Here is a 23,512-nt window from a genome sequence, read left to right as displayed (position 1 = left end):
GTGAATTTGAAGCCTTGTACTCAGAGCTCGGGACTTGGTGGATTTTATTACATTGAAAAGCTCATACCTGTTTATTTAGTTTATCCTCAAAGTCCTAATTATTATTGTTGGGTGTACACTCTTAATCTCAGACTCCAAAGTGACTGGATTCACTTCCTCAAGCAACTCTGGATTCTTTCAATCACGCATCTAGAATTGCCTCATCCATAAATCTTGATTCCTAGTCATTATCAAAGACAACTGCCTAGAGAGCGAGATTGACCTGTTTCTCATGTTGCAAACTTTTCCAATGTTGACTAGTTGATGGTTGTACCTTTATTTATGTCTCGCACATCCACTCCCAGCACATCCACTCCCAGACATGTGGACCTTCATTGAATCTCACATGCCCACTGGGTATCATCTTCTAGTTGTATGTAGGCCTTGGACTCTAGGTTGTATCCAACAAACATCTATCTTCTACGCCAAGGGCCGATCACTCCTCTTGGATCAATCTAGAGACTCTCCACCTTTTAATCTAGTTGCTTCTACACCATCGTTTGCCACTTGATAAACATTCAAAGAGCCTCAATATTTTCTTTACGAAATTACACCCATTTAATCATGTACTCATATACATTCAAGAAGGATGAACCCTCTTTTGGTTTTGGTATCATTTTTCAAGAAGGATCCTTCACAAGGTTAATTTTAAACAGTAGGCAATTAACTCACTCTTGTTTTTAATGCACCTCACCTTTCTTCAGAGTAGCTTATAAGGTGGTTTGGGTGTTGGAGCTTGTTCACACCCAGCATGTGCTTGCATAAAACACGTACAAAAAGTAATGAAATTTCTCATCAGTTTTGCATCATTGGACTTCAACATCTATGGGAAGAAATATTTTGAATAGAACACATGCATTCAGAAAGCTCCTTAGTCATCTCATGTCAATCCAACATTGTAAAGGTGCCCAACATATGTAGAGGTACTTGAAATGATTGAACGAAGATGGTAGGAAAAAAGAGATTTGGAAGGCCAAATAATCTATTATACCCACCCTTCACTGCTGGATTGAATAAAAACCAAAAACCAAAAACCAAGGGGCAAGTTATGGATCATGAGGTAATTGCACTATCCTAGAGAGCCTCAAAGTAGAAGGGATGGAATAACATTATATTCTGCAGGATGAGGGAATTGGAGATACCTAAAAATGGTAACTTGACACAATCTACGCAAGAATCCAAGGCTCTCCCTGTAACAATTCATAAAAAATTTAGGCATGTACAACCTAATCAAAGTCAAAGTGTCCCATCCTTGAGGCATGGATCAACGAGAATTTAACATTCATACATTGCTAGGCACTTGTATGTTTTTGTGTGCCAGTATACATTTGTATGTTTTTATGATACACTAATTGTGCAAAGAATGTACTCCTAGATGGTTGGAGATCCATTGGATTTTTGGCTCCTCATAAAGATCTTTAGCTAGTCTACGCTCTATCAACCATTTTTTAGACCATCAGCTCTTTATCACGGCTTGTATTTTTATACACAGCACCATACATGTATGAGGTACTACTTTATATGATTTTTACAGAATACAAATTTGGACTACTACATTGATGAAAGAAAATCACCCAGAAGATTTGTATAGAACAAAATGCAATATGTTACACGGAAGTAATATATTACACCATATTAATTATGGTTCTTCTGATATATTACAGGCAACATATTACAATGGAGCAAGGCAGCTTATTTCCCTGCAGCCACACTATATACATTGAGACTTTTTATACATATAGTACAAAATTGAATTTATCCTCCCTGTTTACAATGGAGCGACCTCACCAGAAAGGGCACCACCTGCAATTAAAAGCCATCTTTTTTTCTCTGCTTTTTACTCATTCTATTGTTTATCAAGAGAGGATGCATAGAAATTTACAAGGCACTACAGATGATTATATCCATGTAGCCAAATCTTGAAATAAGTACAAAGTTGCAGGTGGAAAGTGGTAATCTAAAAGCAATCTAGAAATGTCAATCAGACAGTTTCCACAAAGGTCCAAAAAGATTGTCTATCACTACTAGTGATTCACTAGTTATATGGAAAGTTGAAAAAGGAGAAATAAAAAATCTAACCCTGCACGATGGTAGCTAGCTGTCCATAACTGTTACAAAGAGCCACTAAATATTCTGCCAGTTTCTTGATGCTTATGCCGATGGGCAAGGCTTCTTGGACAAGGGATGATTGTCATCATATATATTTGATAAGTGTAAAACTTTTGTCGTTTTTACTGGGCTTATTTTCTTGGCTCTCAGAACCCTCTAATTTGTATCAGAGGCAACTTTTTATTACTCTACGCTCTTTGTTTGCTTCTATAATCTTAGCCAGGGTTTCAAAATAAGTAGGATTTAAGGCATAAAAAGACAGTGGTACTTCCAGAACCAAGAGGTTACACTGCGTACTTATAATGGTAGATAACAGTACACTACTTATTTTGCTGATAAAAACCACAGTTTTGGTAGCACTCTGCTAATTATTCTGCTGAAACATAGAACATTAATTTTATGTGGCAATGCAAAGATAACACCTCTTAATACCTAAATCAGTTCAGACACTATCAAATTATTCTAGGCGCGAAGTTGCGATTATAAAAAACAGATTCATTAATAACATCATTTAAAGGCGAAGGAGTATACCCAACATAGCATTGACACAAGTTTTCATGCGACATTGCCTGATCAATAAGCTTCTGCACCTGAACACTAACAGAAAGTCCAGTTTCTGAATCGTGATCAGCACTTAATGCAGTTCGATCCGCCAGAACAGAACTGTTCATTAAATTCCCAGCTGAAGCAGAGGCTGGAGAAAAATCACGTCCGGTTAACTTATACTTCATACGAGCCATTACTGCTACAGCACGCTCATTAAGGACTTCATTGGCATCACCCAACTGTCCTACAGCCTGCAAAAAACAATTGTAACAGAATTTCATAAGCCAACAATATTTAGCTCATTCTTGCAGCAGAATCTAATCACAATATGACAACAATACCTGCATAACTTCACGTTCTCTAAATCCTCTTTGAATTGGTGAAGCGGCATCTTGCAGTGCACTACCGCCATCACTTGTTAAGGTACGGTTACTTGCAAGAGTTCCCATTTGAGGAACCTCATTCATGTTGAAAAGCCGCCAATTTATCAAAGGATCATGGACAAATGCCTGAAATTCACCACAAGCATTAGCTTTTGGGTATATATATGCATATCAAATCTAGAGTAACCCATGTGTTCATAAATTGAACTAATATTTCTATGATCAAATGTACCTCCATCATTGCCATTACACTATCCGTGTTTGATCTAAGAACTTGAACAACATTTTCACAAGTGAACCTAAAATTTCCTTCTATCCCACTAACTTCCATAGCTCTGACTAGCATTCTAGTGAGCCTAAAAGGAACCTGAAACAGAAACACCAATCCAGACTTGTTATGAATTTGTGCTTGCATAATCCCCATGAAAGCCAATGTTCTATCATATAATAACTGACCTTCTCAGGAAACTTTTCACGATTCATAGCTGCTTCAAAGCAGTCACCAAAGTCAATATGGAGAATCTTCCCACTGTGCACCTCATGCGCAGGAAAGAGAAAAATTATCGATTTGCAAATATGATGTGCACACAAACTCATAATTCATATCAAATCATTTTCTCACCTTACTCGATGAAGCATAAGATTGCTCGGATGCCGATCACCCAGACCTAGGAGGTAGCCCACCTGTAAATGAAATTTCATATGAGAAAAGAATAAGAAGTGTTAAAAAATTGATACTGGAACACCCTTAAATAGGAAAAGAGGATACCATGCTCATTACAGCTAGACTCCGTGTATAATTAGTTCTACGTGAAAGCCAAACCTCAGAGGTTCTACTCTTTAGCCAAAGAACCTGAACAGAAAATGTATCTAGATTAACATATTGAGCTTTCCAATAACCATGTAATTATACAGACACTTACTTTAGCAAGATCATTCCCATCTGTATTCTGCAATGCATGTTCAAAGACCTCCACCTTAGCAATCAATGTAAGGTTTTCATAATCAGGAGCAAATGCCAGCATGAGACGATGTTCCATATTGACTGGGATCTGCTACGAGAAACATGACTATCGTTTAGAGAATACAACAGAGTTAAACCACAAATTACCCAACAAGATTTTACCTTCCGTGCATCCCTGTACTCCCGGATAAGATGGTGAAGTGTGTCGCAATTAGGGACCCAACCTAACAATCCACTATTGGGAGACAGTGGAATGACAGCATATCGTTGAATAGAAAGGTCTTTTTCTGCCGTGTGAGGAGCATTTGCAAGTAATGTATTCACCAATCCAAATAGCTGGTCCACACCAATTTCATATTAACCAATTGATAATGATCATACCATGGAGAAGCTTTTATTAATACTCTGCATCATATACCTGCATAACTCTCTCATCCTGCCTCAAATCTTCATGTCCTTTCAAGAGGAAGGCATGATCTTCACCATCACTACCATAGATAGTACACTTTCTGGGCCGTTGTTTTGATGGAATGACAAGAAGCTGGGGTGCAAACCCAGTAATTGTAACAACAGGAGCCCCTACAAAGTAGTCAGATAATAATGTCAGTCTATAAAGTATGCGACACTAGATTATCCATAAATCATATACCTGCACGATATGTTCCAGGGACAGCAAGAACCAGATCACGAGCATTGAGAAGATCCGGGGATACATTCTGGAAAGGGCAAAAATCATTACACGCTTATAACAAAGCAAGAAGGGAAAGCAACAAAGACATAAATAGATATATTAATATCAACTACAGGTCAAAGTCAGTACGTCGTAGCCGAGGAAGAGGTAGCAGAAAATTATACCTGCAACTCCAGCGTGGTTAAGCTCGGAAGTTGTTTATTAATCCTCTTGAATACATGATAATATAGATCCCATGCCTAAATATACATAAATACATAAAATCAAATGCACACATGAAATCCCTGTTAGAGCAGCATAAAAATATTTCACCCATTGTTTCACCTGGGTTAGCTCTGCTTCTTTTCCTGTTTTACGATATTTCATGCAGCATTCATATGCTTCTTGCAGTTCACGGCCATAATTCTAGTATACGTAAAATAAACATGAAATGAGAGAGGATACGATAAACAGTCTTAAATCCAATCCAACTCTGAAATTACCTGAACAAAAAGAATTTCCTGAGCTGTTTTAGGCCCTTCCTTTTCAAGCAGAGTGTGCAACGGCAACAGCACATGTAGCATTCCCTCTACATTGTGCTCACCAAAGTATAGGCGACTGGCTTCTTCTAAGGCTTCATGCCATGTCTCATGCCATAAGATGGCTACTCTTATGAGTTCCTTGGAAACCAGCTGGGCCTGATACAGGTGATGCAGGTTTTCTAACAATGACCTGTACCTTTGAAACCAATAAAAAAGCATCAAACCTCCCTACCTGCTCAACGAGACGTGCACTGTGTGGACTATGTTGGCGAACTTCTTCAACAACTTGTTCTGCGGCAGTTCGTCGAAGCGAGCTTATGGATTTACAAGCCACAAGCAGAGGATACATTAGTGCCTGTAGCAGTCAACAGCAATATATACTTTAGAATAGTTTCCAAACATATAAAAAAACTCAGCACTACAAGAAACCTTTCCATTTAGTAGAATAATTGTGGAACTGAGACAACCTGTGGGTGATCTCTTCCGATACGAACAAGCAATGACTGTATCAGCTCTCTAACAGCAGGAATATGAGAATGGATCCGTGCAATGATTTGTGGAAGAACGACAAGCCATGTATCAATATTCACTTGGGTAAAGCCTTCTTGAAGGGCATCTCTGACTTCATCACTTGCGCCATAACTAAACCACAAGGTTAATAACCGAAGAATATCCTGATCATGATTGAAAATACGTTAGCCCGTGGTTAAAAACTTTGCCTTGGCATGTATTCAAGTATATCTGACCTGCAGACTGTCATCTCCACCCTTCCGATTGGAAGCATATGCAATGGAATGAAAATACCCTCTAACTGCAGCCTCAACATACCCACGCACTGCAGAATGCTGCCCTCGCATTGCATACTGAGAAACAACAGCAGAATTAAACAATCCCCATGTATGCCAAGCTTTTGCCCACTCGGGTGCATAATCTGTCGCATTTCGCAATGCGTGAAGTATGCCTGTTATAAAAGCATGAAATATTTTCTAGTTTAGGAAAAAAACTCAAGTTAACAATCTATTAAACAATAGATCTTTTTCATGTACGTACCCTTCACTGCTTCTTCATCAAAAATAGGCTTCAAAGTCCAATGCCATGTTCCAAGTTTCAAATATACTCGCGCTATTAGGGGTACAGCACTTCCTGTAAAACTGCTTGTAGAGGTAGCATTGTATGTGTCTCCAGGATTTTTCGTTATATCATGCAACCTTTGGCCAAGTTCCTGCATTCTCACACATTCTCTCTGCCTCCCTCATTCCTTCTTCCCTCCAGTACAGCAAAAGAGAAACCTAATCTAAGCAGGAAAGAAAGAAAAGACTCTCGGCAGCTCTTATGGCATATGCACCCAGCCCTCCGTTAAGTGGAACAACCTACACAAAGCTCTGGTTGAGATCATAAAGAAGATGGAGTAACTTGGGTAATGCTTGAATGACTCACAGCACCTCAAATAGCATAGGGCAAAGATAGCATGGCATGCTGAAATAAAAGAATGATCCTGGTCACATGGTATAGTAAAAACGCAATACCCCCCATTCCATCACAACTTTATTTAGCTCTATTACTTCTCATACTACAAGTCAATCAAGGACTACATATATTAATGCACTATCCCCATTTCATCATAACTATATTTCGCTCTATTGCCTCTTACACTACAAATCAATTAAGGGCTACATAAGGATAAATACACTACCCCGTTGTCGCGATATTCCGCGAGCGCGTGTAGGATCCGAGGCCGGACCACGGGGGTCTTGGACTAGGGAGTAGAAGAGAAAGAGTAAGACAAGAAATGGAAGCTTAGCTCAAGAGGAGAAGAGGAAGAATAGCACATAAACATAGAATAGAATAGAATCAAGATACGCCCACAAGGCAAGAAGATCAACAAGCTATATTAAGAGTTACAAAAGATTACAACCAAGGCCGCATAGGCCGCACCAAACGGTATAACAAAACCCTAACTGGATAAGCAAGTAAAGAAGATGAAGAAGAAACCCTAAACAAACCCTAAAACCGAAATGAGAAACCCTCGACCTAAGTAGTGCCTTTTTCTTGACGAGTTCGTGGGTGGGTTCTTTTGGTGTGCTCGTCGCGTGCTACAAAATGCCGATGTGATTGCGACACACACACAAACTCGGCTAAGTCTCGAACCCATTTATTTTACCTTTTTTTTCTTATTGACACCACAATGACGTCTAGACGGACTAAGGAACTTAAGGATATACAAGACGAGGCTATAAGTAAGGAGGACTTTTTAGATATGTTTAATCGTTTAACAAAAATAGAGATGGATATGAAAAAATGGGTGAAAGACACCGAAACCCACAAGAAAAAAGATAGAGAGGAAAAAGACGCCCTCAAGGCCGAAATAGAACAACTTAAAGTAAAAAACATCGACCTTAAAAAACAACTTAAGGACATCGAGGTATCTCGAGAAGACGGTGAAATATCCTCTATAGAGGATATAAAGGACGAAATTAAAAAAGTTAAAGAGGAAGTTAATAATAACATAGAGTTAGCTAAAACGGGTTGGGTAGATGTGGTTAAAAGAAACATTAAAAAAGAAATAAAAGATGAAAATATTGTTAATACCACCCTTGAAGAAGAGAAAATGCGTCAGGCCCGACGCTTAAATGTACGTGTCACTGGGCTCAAGGAAGGTGCATCCCCAAATGAGGACGCACAAACACTTGGGAAAATGTTAGGGTACACAGAGGCCCTACCTATCACCAAAGCATGGAGGGCCGGGCGTGACACAACTAGGAAGAGAGCCTTAGTCCTTCAATTTAAAGACTTAGACTCTAGAATCACTTTCTTTAAGAAGAGACTAATCCTTCGAGGAATGGATGGGGACCCCATCTAACTCGATGAAGACCTCACTAAGATGCAAATTGAGCATCGCAAGAGTTGTATGCCACGAGTTATGCAAGCTCGTAAAGAAGGCCATCGCGCCTTTTACCGAGACAGGCGAGTGATCATAAATGATCGCACTACTAACTGACGGCGTGTGGCCCATGTGACAGAAATTGCACTTAGGATGACCCTATGGAATTGTAATGGCGCACTCTGGGCACACCCCGGCCGCCTAGAGGAGATACTAAAGGTATCTGATATACTTTTCTTGGTAGAAACACATCAGAGCCCAAATAGAGGACTCCCACGGGTCGAAGGATTCCGTTGGGAGTTTGCTTTTAGACAAACCTCACGTTGACACACTACTAGGGGATCTGGAGGTGTCGCGATACTATTTCGTAGAGAGCTACATAATAGGATAGAAATAATGAAGATAGACCCAGAAGCTCGTTTTATGTGGGTGAAAGTCTCCACAAGCAAAGACCATGCAGTATTTTTCGCCATTTGTTACTTTCCCCCAAAAGGATCCCGTTATAATATTAGTGGCTTGACGAGATTAGTCGATGAAGGAATGCCACATGGGCCTTCTCCATACGAACCCCTATCGGATGACATAATCTGATATTCTTCCCAAGGAGAAGTATTTCTTGTAGGAGACTTCAATGCGAGAACCCAATCCCGACAATGCACAGTATTTCAGATGAATAGAAACCTAGAAATGGTAAATGTTGATCCTTTAGACATAGGCACCACACGTAGATCAAAGGATCAAGGTGCAGACGCCACGAGCTTTGGCCATCATCTGCTCGAACTTGGCAGTCGGCACCAGATGGTCATATATAATGGTTTAGCTAAGTGGCCGGGCTCGGAAGACCTCACATGTTTCCCACATGGAGGAGGGGAAAGCACAGTTGACTATCTAATAGGGCGCCCTGAAGCTACCCACATGATTAACTCCTTCCGAGTGGCCCCATGCCCTATTGGCGCAAACCATAGTTTCTTATACTTCGAGCTAAAATGTGATATCTCTAAGGTCACCAAGTCTAGTCAACCATGCCATCACACCACAATACATTTCACACATGAGCTCTCTGACATATACTCTCAACATGTTCAGGCCCATCTCCCCTCCATTGATCCCTCCCTACCGTTAGAAAGCCTTAGTACAAAACTCACACACATCCTTCACTCCGCAGCAGCTAGCAGTTTCCCATATACAAAACACTCAAATCAAGGTAGATCAGGATCAATGCCACAAAATAAATGGTATGACGAGGATTGTAGGGACCTACATAGACAACTTACAGTATCGCAACTCAATGGTAGTATTACCTCCATACAAGCTCGCAAAGAAATGCGTAAGATGACACGTCGTAAGAGACGAGCGTGGGAGGCATCCCAATACTGGGAACTCTACCATATGCTCATGAGTAGCGATTGCGCCACGTCATGGAAGAGACTACGGGAGCCAAGACCACAAACACCCATCGAAGATCCCGAAACTTGGCACACATATATAGAGAGACTTTACCAAATCCCAAACCAACCACCTTTTCCAATGCCTTCCACACCCCGGCCTACCACGGGGACACTTTTCACGACCTCTAGGGTCATGAAGGTCATAAAGAAATTACAACATAGGAAGTCCATGGACCACACAGGATTGCGAGCAGAACACATTATATATGCGAGAGAGTGCCTAGCTCCCTTGCTAACTCTAATCTTCAATCGTGCCCTTGCGGAGGGTTTTCCACCACAGTGGACTATGAATACAGTGGCCCCCATACATAAAGGGGGGGACCCCATGGACCCAAATACATATAGGACCATTATGATAGGCCATACCCTTGCTAAGTTATATGGTGCAGTAATGGAAGCAGAGCTTAGCAACTACATGGAGACCCTAAACCTTCGTGCACCTGAACAAGCTGGCTTTAGACGAGCCTTCTCCACTATTGATCACATCTTCACACTTAGATGCCTAATTGACCAAACTAAGGCTCGCAAGAAGAAATTATATTGTTGTTTTGTGGACTTCCGCAAAGCCTTTGACACAGTCCCTAGAGATCGGTTGTTTGATAGACTTAAAAGCTTGAGGATACCAGATGATATGGTATGGGCCATCTACGCACTATATGAACAAGTGTCCGGGTGTGTCCGATGCCCAGGTGGCCTATCCAATCGTTTCACTAGCACTATTGGTGTAAAACAAGGTTGCCCCCTATCACCGACGCTTTTTGGGATCTACATTGATGAGATCACAGATTATATAGCTCGTGAGGGAGGCACCGGAGTGGTCCTTGGGGATACGCAGGTTCGTATCTTGCTCTATGCGGATGACATAGTTTTGCTCTCTGAATCCGAACACGACCTACAGAGGCACCTTAATGCCTTAGATGACTTTTGTGTACAACGAGGATTGGTAGTGAATCTAGGGAAAACGAAAGTCCTTATCTTCCACACATCGGCCCAAGTTAGAGCTAAGTGTCACCTAACTATCTCCCATAGCCCAGTCGAGGTGGTTGGATCGTACGTCTATCTCAGAGTCACTTTTAGTGCCCGCTCAAGTAAATTTTCGATGACACAGGCAGCGAAGGATAGACTCACGAGAGGACATGCATCCCTCTCACTCCTAGAGAGACAATGCCACCAAGCACACTTTCAAGAGCCACGGACTAAAGGGTGGCTCTTTGACTCATTAGTGACCCCCTCCCTCATGTATGCATCAGCGGTTTGGGCTCCAGGATTACCATCCTTCATGTGAACGCAATTAGAGAGACCATTGGTGATGATGCTATCACGCCAACTCTGAAGCAAATCGACTGTACCACATGACATTATTAGGGCCGAGTTCACGTTACCCCTAATGCTAGTAGAGGCACTTTTTCAACTTGTAGTCTTTATTGATAGGATACATAGCCAACCACATGATAGAATATCTCATCAAGCCTTTAAGGCCTCTCGATCATTGTATGAGTCCGGCTATACTAGCTCATGGTATGGCATGATGGTGAGTTGGCTTCTTGCGAATGGTCTAGACATTAATAACCTACCTCCCCTTAGGTAGAACCACACGAGTGATAACACCTTAATCTCTCATGAGAACCGCAATAAAGTAATACGCCAAGAAATATGGCAAATTTACACTCGGTGTAAATGGATCACCCCACTAGAGCCACTCCCATCTAAAATGTCGTACTATAAGAAACACTTCATGCACTTCTCTGAGTTAGGTTTTATCACGCGGCCAAAATATCTAGATGTATTCTTACCACATGCACTAAGGGTTGCCATTGGACAACTTAGAATATCATCTCACCAACTTGAGATTGAAAATGGCCGTACTAGTGGAGTCCCTAGGGAGGAAAGGATATGTAGGTTATGTCACATAGAGATAGAGGATGAGTACCACTTTACATGCAAGGTCCAACCTATGCCGAGATAAGGGCAAAATACCAAGACATACTTGGTCCGTCTCCCACCCTCCCCAAACTATTAGATACTCTAGATATAAAGAAATTAGGCAAATACATTCTAGAGCTAAAACAACACAGAGAGAATAAATTACAAAATGTTGACAATAATGTTGCTAATGATCACGAACATGTAACAAATGCAGTTTTTCAAGAACCTGAGGAGACAACGAATGCCGACACACTTGCACCACTCGGCCTTTCCATTGATGAGGCAGAAAACCAGAGAAGAACCAGACGTCCTCGGGTGCCGGGTTTCAAAGCAACTCGACGTGATGTGGAAGCAATATTGAAAATAAGGGAACGTGAGCTACACCGCCTAGAAGCCATGGCTAGGGCACTCTCTACATTGGAACCCACATCAAGACCCTTTGACCCCCCACTTCTTTTCGAGAGGCTTGGGTGGAAATAAAATTAGGCTTAGTGTATAGTCACTTTCGAGTATACTACATATTGTACACTACTAGAACTCTTTTAGTTTAAGTTCTATTTTTTTACTTAATTTTATTTTAGTTATGATGACTGGATAAATACTCTATTGTTGTAAACCAATTGTCTCATGGGCCAAATTTAGCCTTAGAAGACGTTAATACATCTTTCTTTCTTTCTTTCTTTCTCAAAATGGGCAACCCCTTGACAAGTGACCCCTCACTCCCTTTTATAGTAGTAAGGGGTGAGGCACATTACAAGAGTGGTCAAACCCCCTTCTCCTTTTCAAAGGAGAATATTTGATCTCAATCTTGAGATCGTTTGGCCATAACTCTCACTCCTCTAGCTGTCCTATTCAATGCCCATTACTCCCTTCACTTATTCTTCACGTAACTCTATCTAGTCCACCAAGTGCACATCACATTTACACTTAACAAACTCCATGGAGCACCTTTAGCACCTTAGGTTAATGCCCTTCCCCTTTACATTTTGTTATCTTATTCTATATATACAAATGTACAAGTGCATGTGCAACGTTGCACATCCCCATTTTCTTTATCCCACTCGGTTTTCTCACTATGGACGAAAATCATCACGACACCATTCCATCACAACTTTACTCATGACAATAGATCAGACACTAGCAATTTGTCGCATTCATGTGCCCTGCCATCAAGACCATAACCTCATCATTGAAAAATGAAGAACTTCACAGAGATGTCTCTATCTTGAATCAGCCCATGTTGGAGATGTTTTGGAGGTTAACATTTCAGTTCGTTTAGATTCAGCACATTAAGTGTTTAGCTAACCAGATTCTCGGGTACCTTAGGCAGTTCTACTTGTATAGATATATTTCTTTTGGCTGTTTGTCCTCAAAAACAACAAAACATTGAAATATGTGATTTCTCATTCTGTCTTAACAGACATTGTACAGAGAAAGAAAGAAAGAAAGAAAGATATATTAACGTCTTTTAAGAGGCCAAAATGGCCTATAAGACCGAATAAGAGATTACATCTTAAATGTTTTCTCGTCTTTGAGAAAAAATCAAAATAAAGTAAATATTACACAATAAATATAAAAGTAAATAAGATGAAGAGAAAAGAGACGAGAGAATCTGGTTTTTGGCACATGCGAGATTCTCAAGTTAGGTGTATTGTAGCTTTTGTCTCCGAAAGATCTCTATCATAGGTCGATCCAGAATGGAAATGTCTCCAAAGCGAGGGAAGCACCTACGATGGCGGGAGATAATGGCTTTTATTTGTCGATGACAAGGGTGTCGGGGTCGTGGTCCATGGGGCCGGGGCCTACGTGCACGGCAAATTGCCATTGCCCGATCAATCGTAACCCCTTTGTTATATCTTGGTTTGGATCCCATTTCTGTATCCTGGGGTTGACTTCTAGCATTAGGAGTGATGGAGCTAAAGAAAGTTATGATTGTTCTTTGTGGATGAGCTTGTGTGGCTATATTCTTCAACAACTTTTCCCGATGTCTCTTGAGCTCGAGCAAGAAAAGTCCTAGGCATCTTTGGTCCTCATATTCCATTACCTTGCGTAGTGGGCCAAAGCCTTGTTTAAAGAGGCAATGGTATCTCCCTCTGATTTCATAAAAGACACTACAATGACAAACGTAGTGTTCTTCAGATTCCACTCCTTGATAACACAATTGGCAAATTCTCTCTTCTAGAGGTAGTCGTGTATATCTGCCCACCTCAATCTGTAGCTGATGTGATGAGGTTCGCAGCTGCCCTATCACACTACGCAACGCATAGGATAGATGTATGTCCATATAAGGTGGCCTTATGACAAATCCATCCTCCGATGTACGTAAGAAGTGTGTCTTATAGTGGGCCATCTTTGTACCAAGTGCTATTTTGGGGCTGATCCATGTTATCTTGTTTTCTAAGTTAATAATATCAGTTCGGATCACTCTATTCTTTTCCACTTTGGTCATATTGAGATGGGGACAGTCCAAGCTATATTGGAACGGGGGTAGTGCATTTATACTCATGCCATGTGACGCGAACCATTGCTGCATTTCAGCATACCAACAATGAGTGTCTCCATTTTCAATCAATTGTCTTGATGACATAAGTGCCAACCTTGGGTACCTTCGTTTAGGGAGCTCCCAAAGATGTTGGATAAATGTCACTGATCGGAACAATGCCTCGGTTATTATAGGTGTTGCTCCCATCTCTGCCTGGATTATATCGTGGGGCACCGATGCTTTGCTCCTTATCATGCGAGCAATCATTGACACTAAAGGTCTCTCTAAATCTTTCCAATGATTTGCCTTGTTAAGACTCGGTCCCCATGTCTCTACTCCATAGAGAAGAGTTGGTGTGACAAGTGTATCAAATAACCACAGCTTAGTCCGTGGCTCTTGGAACTGCAAATGTGCACATTGTCTTTCGAGAGCACCCAGGGCTGCATATCCACGAGAAAGTCGGGCACAAGCGGCCTCCTGTAAGGAGAACCTAGGTCCTGTAAATGTTACTCCTAGGTATGTGTAGGAGCGTGTGTATTCCACCTTTTCCTCTCCCAAGAAGAATTCTGGTTCTGATCTTGTTACCCATGCTTGGGTGGTGTTAAAAACCATCACTTTAGTTTTATTCATGTTGATTGACAAACCTTTGTCCGTACAAAATAGTTTTAAGGCATTTAGATGTCTTTGTAGTCCCTCCGGAGAGTCAGAGATCAGCACAATATCATCAGCATATAGTAATATCTGTATAGGTATACCTGCTAGGTGTGCTCCGGAACCACCAAATCTCTCTATGTACTGTGATACCTCATCTATATAGAGACCGAAGAGTGTGGGGGATAGTGGGCATCCTTGCTTCACGCCAATTGTGCTGGCCACCACCTCTAACAAGCCCTTAGGAGACCGAACTTTTCCTGAAACAGATTCATAGAGTGCATAGATTCCCCATTGCATATCTATAGGAACACCAATGGCCTCTAGCCGCTGCATAAGCCGAGCACGTGGCACAGTGTCAAAGGCTTTTCGGAAATCCACAAAGCAGCAATAAATCCTCTTATTGTGGGCTCTGCCCTCCTCAATAAGGGCCCGGAGGGTGAATATGTGATCCAAAGTTGTGAAACCCTTCCGAAAGCCTGCCTGTCCAATTGAACGGCAGCCATTTTGCTCTGCCCATATACTCAATTCTGATTCCAGAATCAGAGAGAATTAGAATTAGAATTAGAATTTTTATCGTCCATAAAGAGGCCAATTTTGACCTGTGGGACCAGAGTATACATGCATTCTTGATATATGTCTCCTTCCTAAGAAGGGGTATTCATATGTTGAAGCACAAAGTCTTTATGTGTTAATAAAGCATACACATATGAGCTCAACCTTCTAGGTGGTGTCTTAAGTATGGATCTTAAGTTATCACTCCCTCTTAGTATGTCAACATATCTTGAACGAATTGCACTATATGTCGAGCATGTGAAGAGCAAGTGACATTCATCCTCTACCATGCCTTCATTGCATACTTTACATGTCTTCAAATTTGTTACATTTTGATACCATGATGCAACTTCAATACCTAACTTGTGAGATCGAGGGCGAAGTAGTGTAAGGGCTCTACAAGCATTGCTACTCATACTGGTAATGAGATAAGGTTGGATACGATCAATAGACATTCTTGCTTTATATATAGAGAGAGAGAGAACCATTTCTATTTCTATTTCTATTTAGTGAAATTGTATTCTTTATTTCTATTTCTTCAGTTTTGTTTTAGAGAACCAAGACCCAGCTGGTGCAAGGTCAGCTGGATAAAAGCTTTTAGTGATGTCACTACATTTATTCCACACATTTTGAGAATGTTAGTAACATTTATTTTGCTTTGTTTGTTCTCAAAGATGACACAATACTCTCGATGCAATCTCTTGTTTGGTCTTATAGGCCATCTTGGCCTCTTAAAACTCAGGCCACCATAATGGACATACATATATCCTATGTGTTGCGCAGTGTGATAGGGCATCTACAAACTTCATTACATCCACTTAAGATGTGATATCTTGTTTGGTGTTATAGGCCATTTTGGCCTCTTAAAAGACGTTAATTTCTCTCTCTCTCTCTCTCTCTCCCCCCCCCAATGGACCACGACCTTGACACCCTTGTCATCGACAGATAAAAGCCATTATCTCCTGCCATCATAGGTGCTTCCCTTGCTTCGGAGACATTTCCATTCTGGATCGACCTATGCTAGAGATCTTTTCGAAGACAAAAGCTACAATATACCTAACTTGAGGATCTCAAATGTGCGAAAAACCAGATTCCCTCATTTCTTTTCTTTTCATGTTATTTACTTTTATATTTACTGTGTAATATTTATTTTATTATGATTTGTTCTCAAAGACGAGACAACACTTAAGATGTAATCTCTTATTTGGTCTTATAGGCCATTTTGGCCTATTAAAAGACGTTAATATTTCTTTCTTTCTTCTCTCTTTGTTTCTTGTTTTTTTTCTACCAAACACTTACACATTACGCTATTCAAGATGAGGCACAACTGGAATATCATGAACTTTAGGTTGATGAATAGCATTGAACAGATACCTGTAATTGACTGAATGCTGCAACCCGTTTTTTATCATCTCCAGGTTTTTTCCCTGAATACCACTCATATTTCAAGTAAGCATATGTTACTTGAGGAATCTGGCGGTGTGCATAGGTAGTTGGGGATGATGAATCATCATGCTCCTGAAAAGAACTGCAGTTAGAAGAAGTTACAACCATTTGGTTAAGACAATAGACAATAGACAATAGCAAAATACCAACAAAAGGTCCAATGTGACTCGAGACTGATCAATACGACCACTCTTTCGGCAAAGAGAAACAAATTTCAGCCACGTTTCAACATCTTCTTCAGGGGGCAGAACAAGAGCTCGGACTGCCAGCAGCGGATGCCATACCTGATATGAAAAACATGTATCAGTAACAATAGTTCCAGAAGATTTTAACCCAATTTCAAAAGCAATTAAAAGAGCATCTAAACAATCACTTGTTCTTTACCTCCACATTCCTTTTTGTGCCACGTATGCGATCATGCCACATTTTACGAATCAAAGAGGCACGTCCCTCATTTCCATGACCAGGAGATCGCATAATCACAGAATAATCAATAACCTGTCACATCAGCAAGGAATGGAAATAAATTTTAATACTGAATTATTGATTAGAGAAGAAAAAGAAGGATATATTACCACCTTTTAAGGAGCCAAACTAGCCTATAAGACCACCAAGATTTTACAACTTAAAATAAAAGTTACAAGACACCAAAACCAAATAAATGTAAAGAAAAATAAAAGCGAATCAAGATTCTCAAATCGGATAGATTGTATTTTTTTCCTCAAAAGTTGAAAAATGGAGACATCTCCAAAACGAAAAAAGCACCTGCTATGGCAGCAGATAATGGCTTTCATCTGTCGATGACAGGAGTGGCAAGATAGTGGTCCACAAGACAGCCTATGCACAAAAATTGGTATTGGCGGATCTAGTGTTCTACTCAGAAGCCCATTTGCACAGGCATTGATTGACTTGTAGAATGAGTAGGCGCGATAGAGCTAACAGAAGCGTGTTTGAGGAGTGATTGACTTGTAGCATGAGAGAGCGACAGATTAACCTTGTCGTAATGTGGCAGGTCCAAAGGTAGAAACAGGGGAAAGGGGGAAAGAGATACAGCCACATAAAGTGAATATATGTGAAAGAAAGCATTTATATAATAATAAAAGGCAAACAGCCAAGTCGTTAAGGACACATTGTGTCCAATGAATGTTCGACTCTGATGAGTCTTCGAGTCCAACAAATGTTTGACTCCAGCAAGCATTTGAATCTGAGCTAACCTCAACTACAGTGAGCCTTCAAGCCTGAGCTAACCTCAAAGCCTGAGTTTGGACCACCCTCGACTAAAGCAAGCCTTTATTCTCGACAATGCTAATTTACATAAAGGGGAAAACTGTACGAGGTGACCCACGAAGGGATTTTAAGGGTCTTCTCACATGGGATCACATCCTCCCTGGTTCAGGTTCCCCATGATCCCACTCAAGTAGGCACACGCACACGCGTTTACACAATAACGTCTTTCAGCAGGCCAAAATGCCCTATAAGACCAGACAAGATATTATATCATAATCTGTCTTCCTTTCAGAACAAACAAAAAGCAAATAAAGATACAAAGATTGTAATTTTTGTCATCAAATATCTCTGGTATATCCAAAATGCAAAGATCTACGAAGCAAGGGAAGTAATGATGGCCTTGACCTGCCGATGACATGGGCGGGAGGGATCACGGTCCACAAACTTGGGGGCTACGTGCACAACAATTTGCTATTGACCATCAGCTAATGGGCTCGAAAGTGTTTTGTCTTATTTTGTTATTTTGGTCTAATCTTAAGCTTATCTGCCTAACCACAATCTCTAACTGATGTGAAGAAGCTCGCATCTGCCCTATAAGAGGTCCTAATGATGGAATCCATCCTCCAATGTTTGTAAAAGGTGTCTTATAGTGGACTATCTTCCTAGCAAAAGATGTTGGGTGGTGTTACATGTTATTTTGTTTTCTAACTTAATCTTCTTTTCCAGTTTCGTCATGTTTATATGGGCCCATCCTATTTTGGACTGGGGGTAACGCATTTATGTTTATGACACGTGATATGAACCATTGTTGAGTTTTAGTATACCAACAAAGAATATCTCCAAGTTAAGCAAGTAGTTTTGATGACATAAGCGCCAACTTTGAGTACCTTTATTTAGCGAGCTCCTAAAGTCGTTAGATACTGGTTAATTATTAGAATAATGCCGTGATGATTATTGGGGCTGCTCCCATCTCTCCCCAGATTATATCATGGGGCACCAATGCTTGGTCCTTATCATGCGGGCAATCATTGAGACTAAAGGTCTCTCTCAATCTTTTCAATTATTTGCCTTGTTAAGACTCTGTCCCCAGGTTTCTACTCCATAGGGAAGTGTTGGTGTGACACGTGTATCTAATAGCCACAATTTTAGTTTGTGGTTGTCTTTCAAGGGCATAAGGGCTGCATATGCAGGGCTTAAGTAGAGAATCACCAAAGATTAACAAGAGATACTGTAGGCATTAACACCAAGATTTCCCAAACATTCCACAGAGATTCAGCAGATAATAATGCACAGATTAAGCATACATTTGAGGGGAAGGGAGTTGGGGCAGAGCAAAAAATTAAAATTTATAACTGTAAATATTGTAGTCTGGTCTTGGATAATTAATATAGATCATTTGAACTATGACCATAGTGTTTTGCAACTAGCAAAATGTTTTTCAAACATTCATGCATAATAGTATACAATCAATTTTAAAACTCTCAAATATCATATAGACTGTTCAGTTTCTCACCTCCTCAAGTTCCGAGAGCTGTTGCACACGCACCATGTTGTTATAAGCACGGTCATAGCTCTCTAACACCTGCAAACATAAACATTATAGAAAATATACAAGAAATAAAAAGATACAACAGAAGCATTTCCACTTGGAATTGACTATATTAGAATCAACTAGAGATAATCGCCCCATCCAATACAAGCACAAGTAATTGTAGTACCTCAATATTAAAATCACTAATAGAATAGCACATATGCTATGAGAAATAGATGCACAAAGCAGGCTTGCACCTAATATTAATGAGGAAAATCCACATTATATTCGCCCAGAAATTGAAATACAAGCAAACCATTGACCTTGGAAGCGTGAATAATGTGAAATCAACATAGTCCTGGTAGATATTTCCTCCAAACCTGAATAATCTTGGTTTGTGCTGATAATATTTTGGGCACATCAAATCAATCATAAGAAAAATTTATAGATATCAGAGGTGGAATGAGTTTCACAGCTTATCAATGTGACGGCTGCAACTCTTCCAATTTGTCAGAAAGTAATACGAGCAACTGTACAAAAGATAATCTTTCTACGATATTATGTCTCTTAAGAATGCAATATATCCAAACTGCAACTAGGTGTACAGTGATGGGTTCGATGAAGCTGACTCATATAGAGTAAATGTATATTTGGCTTATCCTGTAACCAACAACTACTTTCCTCTAACCAAAATCCAGGTATTTTCATACTGTAATCTTCCACGACTACCTACCCTCTAAAACAGAACAATGAGCAAGTTTATAGATCAGGTTGCATGACATGCTGTAACCACAAAAATGTTAGGACAAACACCAATTGCTTTAAATAATTCATAATGATCAAAAGTATACACCAAACACAACGATGATACTGCTTTATGCTGTATGCTAACTAAAATATCATCAACTACAAACAGATGAACCTAGGATTGACAGATCTATAAAATCAGTATAAAATCAATTAATAAAGTTTGCAACAGAAATATTCACTGGCATAACATTTGGGACAACACTTCAGTTCAATAGATTAACATGTAAACAAAAATGTGTGCTGATGTCAAAGAAACTTTTACCAAAGCTGATAGGTCCGTGGCAACACACTTTCGAGCACGCTCTATATAGCTTCGAGCTTCATCATACTGGCCAATCAAAATGTGTGCCACGCTAGATAACACTGTGATATGAAAATTCAATTATGGAAAATGCAGAAGTTCTTTTTAGAAGAATGCCAACCTTACAATGCCTGATGCATAAAACTGCCTTGAAGAAGGGTCCATCACTACTTCCCTCTGCATTATTTGTAGAGCTCCCTAAATTACGTAGCTTCCATTCATCACCATCATCAAGACGAGAAACATACTCTCCCATCATCTCCCAATCACCCATGTTCCATGCTGCATTTGCAGCCTGCAGATTTTTTATTTGTTAAACCTTGTTGGGGTTGCAAAATAATAATAATAATGATATAAAGAATGACAATTCTAACCATAGGAGCCATCTCCAAACGAGCAACAGGTTCAGCACGAGCCCAATAATCTTTGCAAAGAAGATTGAGCTCATCCCATCGAGCCAATGATGCCAGACATCTCATCTTTCCTATATTTCAATACACATCAATTAGTAGAACAAATCAATCAGGAGAAGAATAATATTGAGATATTGTCAAACTACATATCCCCCTCATTATAAGTTTGTGAATCTATCTAGTGTACTTGTGTAGCCATATCGTGTCCAAGGAGACAATTGACCATCGACGGGTCTATGCACTGGACTACATAAGTGTGCCTTTCATGCCATACAAAGAAAACTCTATCATGCCATTGTTCCTAACATAACCTGAACCTCCAATGAGTTTCTTACAACCTCCTTATCTCTTCATCTTTTACTGTGTCCTCGATTATTTTATCATACAGAAACAGAAATGCACAGTTACAACAACAGTGGAGGTTAATCATTATTCTCACTTTCAGTCTACAACCCCTTAAGCTTAACAATAAATGCTGGAAGCTAACAATCATTAACTTTGGCGTCAACCAGACCTAGAGTTGGTTCCAAAGCAGGATGGACATTAGATGTTTGAGAACATTTTGCAGAATATGCTTGGTAAGCCTCCTCCCATCTTTGCAGCTTTTCATACCTATATAAACAAGAAAAAAATTATTAATTTCCAGTCTGCAAATATTTGGTGAAACACACAAGACGATATCCAGTTAGTAACACTTAAAAAGCAAATTTTCAGGCAATGTTGCATGAAAAATCAAACATTTGTCAATCAAATGTAAGACTAGATCAAGAGACTTGGTAGAAATTTCTAAACATTAGAACTGTTGCCGCACCATCACAGGAAAGGACACTTCAGACTTCTTCAAGGGCATCACCCTCCATGCAGAAGCACCTTATCATGCATGCAAGGGCGAGACTCTCCGATTCTATTTCGCCAACCATAAAGCATTTACCAGGCAATCACATTATGTTGAGTGCAGAAAAGCTCCAGGTATCTTGAAATAAAGAACATTATCATTTAAAACATGTGGAACGTTCCTTCTTTGAAGAACATATCCATCCTTGATGCTATAGTTTCATTGAACTGATATTGGAGTAAAATTAATTTCAGGTGTAACTCTTCACTAAGGAATAGAACCTTGGAGAGGACACATAACTGGACAGATTTGGCGAGACATCTAGTCTCGATAATTGGTCGGATGATAAGGAGCAAAGCATAGGTACCCATTATATAATATGGGCAGAGATACAAGCAGTCCAATTGTGACCAATGCATTATTCTGATCAGTGACCCGTAGGTACTCAAGACTAGCACTTGTCATCAAAAGGGCTACCTAGAAATGGAGCGTTCATTGTTGGTAAGCTAAAATGCAAGTACAGTTCCAGTCCCATGGCATAACTATTAACACACTATTCCCATTCCAATATAGCATGGATCGTCCACATCTGAACATGGCTAAAGTGGAAAATAATAGAATGATCTGATCATATCATTAAATTGGATTATGAAGAACATGGATGGAGATATTTTGAAGAGAAGTTTCGGTCTACAAAGTCTAGAATCTTAAATTCTTAGATATCTGGATTCTTCAGTACCCTATGCTTAAAGATGAGAAAACAATGTGAGACATAATCTCTTATTAGGTCTTATTGACTATTTTGGCCCCTTAAAACACATTGATATAGCTTTCTTTCTTCTTAGTCCGGAACAGGGAGATCCGGACGTGACATTACATGGAGAACCAGTTAGCACACATCCATTAAATCTGAAGAGCATTGCAAAATCTTCAAACCACATTCACCCATCCACCCACGCGATACATCCTCAGGTGGGCAGATTAGGTAAGAATTTTGTTCTCGTATAATGACACATAAAGATGCATATAATTCTCTAGCCTTACAGCTCCTTCCCACCCCCCACCAAAACTTCTGATTTTCATACTCTTCAAATATGCCTAATTTTAGGAAACTATTTTTATCCTCACCTAATGTATCAAGAGCAACTCGGACACATAGACTTACTTGTACAAGATTGATCCATGCCAGTCTGGGCTTCTAATAAATTCAAACAAATTACATTATTTCCTTCTTTCATCTTTCTTTCATGTTATTTCTTACAAGATGTTACTAAAGCTTTCTTTCTTTCTTCGCACATCATGCCCAACGAGACACAGATGTATTTAAAGCACATCACACCTCTAACACAGAAATAATGAAAAATAGCTTTGCAAGAAATTCACAAAAGAGGGAAGTGCAATATCAAATCTCACTTCATAGGCTTTCCTGATATGGTTCTAATGAAAAAACATATCTGTCCACGTACTCACAGATTTGGATATATGTATCCTAAGCAGCTAAAGAGCTTGCTCATTAAGAGTATTAATTGTGTGTATAGTATACATATCTCCTCTTCTGAGAATGGTTAACTGACAGCGAAACGTTTGAGTCGAGATGATGAAAATAAAAAGGACAACAGGTACTTAACATTAGAGTTAGGAATATTGTGGGAATACAAAATGATAATTATAAAAACTAAGTTTTGATAATGGAGGAATTTCCTACCATAGTCCAGATTGAACCATTAGCATGTACCAGTAGGGTAGATGACAT

General features: G+C 39.9%; 2 protein-coding genes across 3 annotated transcripts in view; both read right to left on the bottom strand.

Moving 5' to 3' along the window:
* Positions 1 to 1,599: 1,599 nt before the first annotated feature.
* The window catches only part of TOR (target of rapamycin), a 39,287-nt gene continuing 17,374 nt past the window's right edge, over positions 1,600 to 23,512 (bottom strand). For both annotated transcript variants that reach the window (XM_087326956.1, XM_087326957.1), the window contains exons 32-57: positions 21,439 to 21,536; positions 20,886 to 20,995; positions 20,633 to 20,806; positions 20,473 to 20,538; positions 19,383 to 19,451; positions 17,027 to 17,140; positions 16,789 to 16,926; positions 16,571 to 16,714; positions 6,304 to 6,475; positions 6,000 to 6,214; positions 5,721 to 5,927; positions 5,486 to 5,608; positions 5,215 to 5,409; positions 5,057 to 5,137; positions 4,897 to 4,971; positions 4,691 to 4,757; positions 4,460 to 4,620; positions 4,204 to 4,377; positions 4,001 to 4,129; positions 3,847 to 3,930; positions 3,700 to 3,761; positions 3,534 to 3,606; positions 3,310 to 3,444; positions 3,036 to 3,203; positions 2,680 to 2,945; positions 1,600 to 1,842 (exon numbers count right to left, since the gene is read on the bottom strand). In XM_087326956.1, the coding sequence (XP_087183082.1) occupies positions 1,824 to 1,842; positions 2,680 to 2,945; positions 3,036 to 3,203; positions 3,310 to 3,444; positions 3,534 to 3,606; positions 3,700 to 3,761; positions 3,847 to 3,930; positions 4,001 to 4,129; positions 4,204 to 4,377; positions 4,460 to 4,620; positions 4,691 to 4,757; positions 4,897 to 4,971; positions 5,057 to 5,137; positions 5,215 to 5,409; positions 5,486 to 5,608; positions 5,721 to 5,927; positions 6,000 to 6,214; positions 6,304 to 6,475; positions 16,571 to 16,714; positions 16,789 to 16,926; positions 17,027 to 17,140; positions 19,383 to 19,451; positions 20,473 to 20,538; positions 20,633 to 20,806; positions 20,886 to 20,995; positions 21,439 to 21,536 (3,319 nt within the window). In that variant the 3' untranslated portion in view covers positions 1,600 to 1,823. The remainder of the gene's footprint in view (positions 1,843 to 2,679; positions 2,946 to 3,035; positions 3,204 to 3,309; positions 3,445 to 3,533; positions 3,607 to 3,699; positions 3,762 to 3,846; positions 3,931 to 4,000; positions 4,130 to 4,203; positions 4,378 to 4,459; positions 4,621 to 4,690; positions 4,758 to 4,896; positions 4,972 to 5,056; positions 5,138 to 5,214; positions 5,410 to 5,485; positions 5,609 to 5,720; positions 5,928 to 5,999; positions 6,215 to 6,303; positions 6,476 to 16,570; positions 16,715 to 16,788; positions 16,927 to 17,026; positions 17,141 to 19,382; positions 19,452 to 20,472; positions 20,539 to 20,632; positions 20,807 to 20,885; positions 20,996 to 21,438; positions 21,537 to 23,512) is intronic.
* LOC147858570 (uncharacterized) lies at positions 12,949 to 15,180 on the bottom strand. The gene has a single exon (XM_087326958.1). It carries the CDS (start codon positions 14,975 to 14,977, stop codon positions 13,151 to 13,153), a length of 1,827 nt encoding a protein of 608 aa, XP_087183084.1. The 5' UTR covers positions 14,978 to 15,180; the 3' UTR covers positions 12,949 to 13,150.

Source organism: Azolla caroliniana, unplaced genomic scaffold, assembly GCF_043228905.1.
Source record: "Azolla caroliniana isolate FFs.n. ecotype wild unplaced genomic scaffold, voAzoCaro1.0.p SCAF_11, whole genome shotgun sequence".
Classification (NCBI taxonomy): Eukaryota; Viridiplantae; Streptophyta; class Polypodiopsida; order Salviniales; family Salviniaceae; genus Azolla; species Azolla caroliniana.
This window is presented reverse-complemented; position numbering and strand designations above follow the sequence as displayed.